The 9732-nt window shown below is 39.0% G+C and overlaps 1 protein-coding gene across 1 annotated transcript; it reads left to right on the forward strand.

Moving 5' to 3' along the window:
* Window positions 1-4843: 4843 nt before the first annotated feature.
* On the forward strand, window positions 4844-9564 carry nudt21 (nudix hydrolase 21). Its single transcript, XM_026927428.3, has 7 exons — window positions 4844-5131; window positions 5343-5543; window positions 6691-6754; window positions 7261-7350; window positions 7502-7577; window positions 7658-7772; window positions 9174-9564. The coding sequence occupies exons 1-7, from the start codon at window positions 5013-5015 to the stop codon at window positions 9193-9195; spliced, it is 687 nt and encodes a 228-aa protein (XP_026783229.1). The 5' UTR covers window positions 4844-5012; the 3' UTR covers window positions 9196-9564.
* Window positions 9565-9732: the final 168 nt, after the last annotated feature.

The following is a 9732-nucleotide window of genomic DNA, read 5'->3' on the forward strand; positions in this document are numbered from 1 at the left end:
TAATAGTTACATTTGCATAGAGTCTAATACATATAGTCCCCTCCGAAAATATGGGAACGGCAAGGCCAAGTCTTTTGGTTTTGCTATACACTGAAATACACTGAAGACATTTGGGTTTGAGATCAAAAGATGAATATGCGATGACATCAGAATTTCAGCTTTCATTTTCATATTCACATCTTTCTCAGTAAGTGGCCTTTATTAGCCTTAGTATTGTCATTCTGTATTGTGCTGTACAGCAAAATGACACAAAACAGAGGTTTTTGTCACTTCCTTAGTGTGATTTATCTGAAATCTCCTTTTTACAAAAGCTGTGGCATTTCCCTTAAACTTTGCAACACAAAGTTACTAGAACAAGTGTCAGCAGTCTTTGAAACTGAGTATATACATTCTGTCCCTGAAATAATAAGGCAGGTTTAACATTTAAGTAGAATAAATTCTCTATGTTCAGAACACCAGATAAAAAGATGTATGATAGTGACATTTAAATAAAAAGATGTCAATTCATTTATGTACTTATAAACTTTTTAACCCCATGTGGAAATGGCAGGTCTTGACCATTCTAACCACTGAACTACTTTGAAATGAGAACAATAGAGAGATAGTAAGGGGTGTGTTAGAAAAGTATAGAGTAGTCACCAAGTTTGTTTTGAATAATTGGACTAATAAATAATAACATGATTTATTCAACTTTAGATATGAAACTTGCAAATTATATATGAGTATTACAACCACTGCTTAACCGCTGCTTATTTTTGCCTGCGTTCTTGACAGAAATGGTGATATTTCGTAAATATGCAAATATTTAGTTTATGGCACCATACCCAAAGATGACTTCTTTCTATAAGAAATAAGTTAAGAAGATGAAACGTTATTTGTCACAAACACAGTACAGTTTCCTCAGACATCCCAGCTTGTTAGGACGTTGAGGTCAGAGCATAGGATCGGCCAAGACACAGTACCCTTTGTAGCAGAGAGGGTCAAGGGCCTAACAGTGGCAGCGGTGGGGCTTGAACCCCTAACCTTCTGAGCAATAACCCAGAGCCTGAACCATTCAGCTACACCTATCCTGTTAGAAACTATTGTACCACAAAAAAAGCTGCACATTATTTTTGTATAAACGCGTCGACTTGGCTAGTAGTTCTGGTTGTAACCTGAACGATATGTTTATATTAATGCGTTTGTTCGAATGCAGTATTGTTGCTATAGTAACAGCTTACACACAAGAACTTGTACGGCAGCTGTTCCACATAATAATACTTTTTTGGGAGAGAGAGAGAGAGAAAGAGATAGAGAGAGAGAGAGGCTGGCAAGAGAACGACTGTTTATTGTGGCTATAGCATAAGTGATAACAGGAACTAACTTGTGTTTTGGATGTTTCACAACATTAACCATTAAAATGTATGACATGTTCATCCCTCAGTCCAAAGACGTGTATTGTAGGCTGATTGGCATTTCCAAATTGTCAGTAGTGTGTGAATGTGTGTGTGATTGTGCCCTGCGATGGGTTGGCACCCTGTTCTGGTGTCCCCCGTCTTCCCTGGGATAGGCTCCAGGCTCCCCCTCGACCCTGTGTAGGATAAGCAGTATGGAAAATGGATGGGTGGATGTGTGACATGTTGTTCATTAATAAAATAAACATGATAATCCTTGGCAAATCATTGTGGTATAAGCAGAATAGCACACTCCAGACCAAGTGATTAAAAGAAAAAAGTCCACTTTGTGTTAAGCTCCACCAACTACCAGTTCCTTCCCCATTTGCAGAGTGACATCAAACCAACATGGCCGCTGTGCACAGTGTGAAGCGCCCTTTCTGTACTTTTTACTTAGTTCATCAACATTAGAGTTATCACAAACATTAGCTGGCTAGCTTGTTGCTAAGCTACTCCCTATTGTCCAGTACTGTTGCTGTGCTGCAATTTCAGTCCAAAATTTTGCATGAATGTTTGAAGTTCACTATAGTAGTAGAGTACCTGTAGCTACTTAAAAAGTAAAAGTGTGGTTAAAGTAGTCTTTAATGAGCTTTATGTGCTCTGACAAAGCAAACAAAAGACATGCTTTTGTGGAGCTTTCACGTCCATATTTCTTTTTTTCCAGTGAATACGCAAATTAGTCCCTGATGCCACCTGGTGACTATAATGACTTTTTTGAGCCTGTATCGTTACTTAGAGCTACTTTCCCCTGAAAGAGTTGGAAACACTGGCTGCAAGCTGTGTGAATTTGACTTGTCGCTTGCTAGTGTGAAGGCAGGGTGAGGATGTGATGAATTTGATGAAGGTGTGTAAAAAAAAGTATCAGAATGGTCAGATTTGACTGTAAAGATAAAATCTGCGAGTCTTGAAAGAATTCACATAACATGAATTGGCAATAACACAAGATCATTAAGCATAAGCTTCAATATGATTATGTAACCCTACATTTACTACAATATATTTATGTAACATTTATGCAACACTACATTTACTATTATGTAACACTACATTTACTACAACATATTTATGTAACACTACATTTACTATTATGTAACACTACATTTACTACAACATATTTATGTAACACTACATTTACTATTATGTAACACTACATTTACTACAACATATTTATGTAACACTATGTTTACTATTATGCAACACTACATTTACTACAACATATTTATGTAACACTATGTTTACTATTATGCAACACTACATTTACTACAACATACACTATATTATCGAAAGTATTCGGTCACCTGCCTTGACTCACATATGAACTTAAGTGCCATCCCATTCCTAACCCATAGGGTTCAATATGATGTCGGTCCACCTTTTGCAGCTATTACAGCTTCAACTCTTCTGGGAAGGCTGTCCACAAGGTTGAGGAGTATGTTTATAGGAATTTTTGACCATTCTTCCAAAAGCACATTGGTGAGGTCACACACTGATGTTGGTCGAGAAGGTCTGGCTCTCAGTCTCCACTCTAATTCATCCCAAAGGTGTTCTATCGGGTTCAGGTCAGGACTCTGTCAGGCCAGTCAAGTTCATCCACACCAGACTCTGTCATCCATGTCTTTATGGGCCTTGCTTTGTGCACTGGTGCACAGTCATGTTGGAAGAGGAAGGGGCCCGCTCCAAACTGTTCCCACAAGGTTGGGAGCATGGAATTGTCCAAAATGTTTTGGTATCCTGAAGCATTCAAAGTTCCTTTCACTGGAACTAAGGGGCCAAGCCCAACTCCTGAAAAACAACCCCACACCATAATTCCTCCTCCACCAAATTTCACACTCAGCACAGTGCAGTCCGAAATGTACCGTTCTCCTGGCAACCTCTAAACCCAGACTCGTCCATCAGATTGCCAGATGGAAAAGCGTGATTCATCACTCCAGAGAACGCGTCTCCACTGCTCTAGAGTCCAGTGGCGGCTTGCTTTACACCACTGCATCCGACGCTTTGCATTGCACTTGGTGATGTGTGGCTTGGATGCAGCTGCTCGGCCATGGAAACCCATTCCATGAAGCTCTCTGCGTACTGTACTTGGGCTAATCTGAAGGTCACATGAAGTTTGGAGCTCTGTAGCAATTAACTGTGAAGAAAGTCGACGACCTCTTTGCACTATGCGCTTCAGCATCCGCTGACCCCTCTCCGTCAGTTTACATGGCCTACCACTTCGTGGCTGAGTTGCTGTTGTTCCCAAACTCTTCCATTTTGTTATGATAAAGCTGACAGTCGACTGTGGAATATTTAGGAGCGAGGAAATTTCACGACTGGATTTGTTGCACAGGTGGCATCCTATGACAGTTCCACGCTGGAATTCACTGAGCTCCTGAGAGCGGCCCATTCTTTCAAAAATGTTTGTAAAAACAGTCTGCATGCCTAAGTGCTTGATTTTATACACCTGTGGCCAGGCCAAGTGATTAGGACACCTGATTCTGATCATTTGGATGGGTGACTGAATACTTTTGGTAATATAGTGTATTTATGTAACACCTCATATTTATGTAACACTACATTTACCACTTAACATTTATGTAACACTACATTTACTGCAACATATTTATGTAACACAACATATTTATGTAACACAACATATTTAGGTAACAACATACTTAGGTAACACAACATATTTATGTAACACTACATTTACTACAACATATTTATCCTAATGGAAGAAAGTTAATGTGACAGACCTTGCCTCAAGCCCACTTCAGTTCCACAAACTAGTCTTAGCTAGCTACCCAACCTCCTCCAGACTGCCAAATATTAAAAACCTCAGCTAGATACAATAAAAGCTAAACACTAAGCAGCGGCTTAAACTGTAGCCTCCTGCAGTAGCTGTGGACAGAGAAGGCTTTTGCTTTAACCCTGTCTCAAGTCCCGCATAAAATAAACACTAGGTTTGAAAAATCTGTTTTCACATATGACAAGTGATTTTGTTCGATTATTTTTGAGGTGTCAACGATTCTTACATCCAAATTCTGGGCAGTGTATCGTAATTTTGGAAAATTCTTAGTTGGCACTCTAAATCCAATTCAAGTAGACGAGCTCAACCCAGAAGGTCGCCCCCTCTAAGATGGCGACGCCGTTTACGTGTCTGATAGAGGCTCTTATATTTGCTGGCATGCTAATTCGCTAGCTGCTTTGGTAACTACCTAGCAGAATAAAGTAATTGAGTTGTGTCAGTTTAATATACATAAACTCAATCTCAGATTAGTAATTAAATGATATGCATATATATATTATATTTAATATCAGGCATTTTATCACTTAAAAAAAAAAACCTTTCTGACTCTAGCGTTAGTCTGTCTGTTTCCATGGTGTTAACGTAAAACATGGCACGGTGTCGTAATCCAGGAACTGACATACCCACGCCGGAAATGGTTTTACGGCAAAGTGCGGTGTTTTCGTTTTTGCGTCTAATACAAACTACTTCGTTGAGTACCCCTAGTCGGTTTGTTCATTTTAATAGTAATAAAACAGCTGGTGCACGATAACGTAGATTCTTTTTAAGTAAATACTTTAATTATCTAAGAAAGCATGTCAGTTGTTCCTCCGAACCGCTCGTCTACCGGCTGGCCGCGAGGAGTTAATCAGTTCGGAAACAAATACATTAGCCCACCGGCTAAACCTCTAACCCTGGAGAGGACCATCAACCTGTGAGTAAAGCCTACTTTTTTTTTTAAGTTGCAACTATGCAATATATTAGATAATGTATATTAGTTATAAGGCACGTTGCTATAGAGAAGAAATGTCTATAGACTATTTAACTCTCACTGTGCAGGCAGCAGGGAGGCTAAGCTATTAGCAGCACGGCTACTTAGCCGACAGTGCCTTGGTCCTTTTTAATGTTTCAGTGTTGTGTTCTAGATATCCTCTGACCAATTACACGTTTGGCACAAAAGAGCCGCTGTATGAAAAGGACAGTTCGGTGGCCGCCAGGTTCCAGCGCATGCGCGAAGAGTTTGAGAAGATCGGGATGAGGCGCACGGTGGAGGGAGTGCTGATTGTACACGAGCATAGACTGCCTCATGTCCTGCTGCTGCAGCTGGGAACCACCTTCTTCAAACTGTAAGTCTGCAACTTACCCAGTGTCCAACACCCGTCATATTGCATGCGGTAATTTGGCATTAAAGTGAATACCATTTAATACACACTATATGGCCAAAAGTATGTGGACACTGATCATCACACCAGTATGTGGAACTTTCACAAACTGTTGCCACAAAGTTTGAAGCATGCAATTGTCTAGAATGTCTCTGTATGCGGTAGCATTACAGTTTCCTTTCACTGGAACTAAGGGACCCAAGCATGTTCCAGCATGACAATGCCCATGAAGACATGGCTTGCTGAGATTGGAGTGGAAGAACTCGAGTGGCCTGCACAGATCCCAGACCTCAACCCCACTGAACACCTCGAGGATGAACTGGAATGCCAACTGTGCCCTAGTGCCTCACCTCACTAACGGTCTTGTGTCTGAATGATCACAAATCCCCACAGCCGCGTTCCAAAATCTAGCGGAAAGCCTTCCCAGAAGAGTGGAGGTTATTGTAACAGCAAAGGGGAACTAAATCTGGAATGGGATTAGATTTACAAAAAGCACAAATGGGGATGATGATCTGGTGTCCACATACTTTTGGTCATATGGTGTATGAACATAAGCAATATTTATGTTTGCACTTTAGTATTAGGTACTCTTCAGATAGTCTATAGATTTCAGGCAGTTAAAACAATGTTACCTGAGGATGTATGATATAATCATGGCGAGCTTGCATGGAATAAACTTCATTCATACATACGTGCATCTTCAGTAACAGCTTAATCATGGTCAGGGTCATGATAGGAATAGAAAAAGCGATGTCTGTAAAAAATGACAGAGAGTGGAGTGTCTACACAATGTACACACTGAGAAAGTGACTTGAACTTCTGGCTAAATATCACATTCACAAGCCATTCTGTGATCCTACACAGACACAACTCATATGTGTGTGGCCATCTGTGAAAACCCTTCACATGGTCAAATTTGGACATCTACTTTATATAGTTCTGAAAACTACATGTTTCCCTGACCTGAAATATATCTCTCTTTTGCATGTATCTCAATCATAAGTTCTAGCATTGTATTTAAAGTTTTTAATATTAATTCCACTAGAGACATTCCGCATACCTCTGCATTTATAACCTAATATACTTATGTGAAAATGACCTGTGCTTTCAGCCCTGGTGGAGAGTTAAACCCAGGAGAGGATGAGGTAGAGGGCTTAAAGCGGCTGATGACGGAGGTATAGTTTTTGTTTTCTCTTCATCTTATCTTGTAATGGTATCTGTACATTTAATCCTTTGATGTAAAGAAACAGGGAAAATTTCTCTTTCTGGATCTTTTGGTTTTCTTAAATTGGATATGATAAATTATGCTACATCACTGGGGCCAGGCCTATATTTTTTTTGCACAATTTTTACATTAGATGTAAGCAGTGTAGTTTGATTTGGCTGTGACAAATAAACACTGCATGACATGCTGACGTAGAGCTTCAAAAATATAAAACATTATACTGATAAACATTTTAAGGGGCAGGAATGTGGCATTAAATCAAAGTCAATCACTACAAACTTCTAAATAATGAGTTGACTAATGCCACAGAAGCACCGCTTCTCCTTTTACCTTAATTGTTTCCTAATTTTATATTGTTCATGTTGAATGAGTACTCGTGTTGCTGCAACAACAATGCATAGGAAAAGTTCCATTTAGCTTTGAAGCTTCACTGACGAGGACTTGTGCTTTGGCTAGATCTTGGGGCGTCAGGATGGTGTGAAGCAGGACTGGGTGATTGATGACTGCATTGGAAACTGGTGGAGACCCAATTTTGAACCACCACAGGTTAGTGATCTGTTCACCATGTCCTCTGTATGTACCACACTGGAATACATAGAAATTTAATATAGTTCATTTAATGAAAAATAAACACTCACAAATTAAGACAATCCTTTTTTTTTATTTTTATAATTACATCTATGCTGGACGTCTTCAGTACCCCTACATTCCAGCACACATCACTAAGCCCAAGGAACATAAGAAGCTTTTCTTGGTCCAGTTACAAGAGAAAGGTAAGACCTAACAAGGATATAGTTCTCTGTACCTCCATGTGTATGTAGAGGTGATATTGTAACTTGCGGTTGTATTCCAGCATTGTTTGCTGTGCCGAAAAACTACAAGTTGGTGGCAGCCCCCTTGTTCGAGCTCTACGACAACGCTCCTGGATACGGGCCCATTATATCCAGCCTCCCTCAGTTACTCAGCAGGTGAGAGACCATAAAGATCCAAATGACTATGTTGTAGTATGTGAGTGTCAGTATGAATATCAATGCCCTGTACTTTAGTAAGTAGATCTCAAATAGAAATAACTGGAAAATAATGTGTTCTAATCAGTATTTCTTATCAATCTACAAGAAACCACTCCAACATCATATTTCCTTGCCTGATATTATTTTATTTGTAATGCTCTGTAGTGACTAAAGACTGCACCTACTAGGATTAGCTCCAACCTAACCTTTTTTTAAGCATGTTTACCTTGCATAACAGTTTTGTAGCTTCTAAATGAGAATTTATTAGGGTAAATTAGTTGTGCCCATTTTTTTGGTATTGTTAGCTTCACTCATTTTGGCTTTGTATGCACAATTGCGGCTTAGTACTAGCAAAACTGGATGTGTGAAATAATGCTTTTCCATTGGACAGCACCATAACAAATCTATTTTTATCATTATTTTCCATTACATTTCCACTGAATTTGGTTACCCAACTAGAGTACCAACACTACTGACCAGGTACTTCAGAGTGAAGCTAGAAATAGTGCAGCCCAATGACTGGTCAAGAAACAATCGTCACAGATTTGTTACTCAGACAGACAGCTGCCATTCTGGAGATAAAAGCCCGAACTGTTTTTCTTCCAGATCAAGGTGTATGCCAGACACCTTCAACAGCAGTGCAGTGATTTCTTTTACTTTTCAAATGTCAGTTTCTGGTAGCTTGAGGAGCTAATGTCACAATTTTATCTGAAAAGTGAATTTTTTAGATTAATTTTGATTTAATTTACTCACAGTAGTGTCTGTCTGTCTGGTGATATTTATCTTGATTTTTTTTGGCTACTGTGATCCATTTTCAGATCAGGCTGAATTGCAAATGGCCTCCTGTTCACTATATATCCTCACTGCATACTGTACATGTTACAGCGTTATATCATTATAGTACATGCACCAGATGCCTGATGCACCATTTGAGATTCAGCCACAGAAAAAGTGTTTTATTGTATTTTGGTTTAATGTAGGTAAGAAATAGCATCATATACATTTTAATGTATAATAAGCCAAAGTCAAAGAAAATCAATTCGCCAGTTTCAGATAATATTTTAGTAATTAATTACTGGTTACACAATTAGCATTTAATTAGTGGACCTCTCAGCACCATCAGTAGTCATCACCCTGATCTCTGGAGAATTTTACACATGCAATTGTTAGGAGATGGGAAACAGACATACGTACTCCACCATAGTATGAACAGTTCTGTAATCTCACTCACAACCTTACCATGTCGTACCACACTATTGGGTTGAAAAACGGCAACAGTGTCTATGAAAATGGCAAGCATGCACAGTCAGATCAGACAGGACGTTGCTAATACCTACAACTGTTTTTCCTCCTAAACAGGTTTAACTTCATCTACAACTGAGGGGCGCACACAGCTCGTAAGGCTGTCTCTGTGAGTGCAGTCAGAACCTGAGAGAAAATAAATGGACTGGAGAAGGTGGCTACTTTCTCTGACCTGTAACCAGAGGAGAATTGGCTTACAGTCCAATGCTGTTTTGAAATTTCATGTAATTTTCATGTGTATGTTTTTTTGTCCATTTAGGTTTTGTCTTCTTCACAACTGCATTGTAATTTTAGATTTTAGTGTTAAATTACTTATTCATTTACCTAAATAGCTACTTTTTATGTTCAGTAAGGAGTGCATACAACGACTTTAGTCAATAAAATGTGATTCAGGATTTTTTTTTTTAATTTGTTCCTTTTTTATAATAAACTGCCATCGTAAGATTGATTAATCTGATTATTTGATGTGTGAATCAAAATTAGGGATTGTGTTGTCTTCATATTTAATTTAATAATTTTCCTTGCAGTACATGTGGCTTAGAAAAAATCGAACCATTACTGGTCTCCTGTTTTTATACTCTATTTAACATGCCTTTGTCGACTTGGCCTTGCCATT

The sequence above is a fragment of the Pangasianodon hypophthalmus genome, chromosome 6 (genome assembly GCF_027358585.1).
Source record: "Pangasianodon hypophthalmus isolate fPanHyp1 chromosome 6, fPanHyp1.pri, whole genome shotgun sequence".
Lineage (NCBI taxonomy): Eukaryota > Metazoa > Chordata > Actinopteri > Siluriformes > Pangasiidae > Pangasianodon > Pangasianodon hypophthalmus.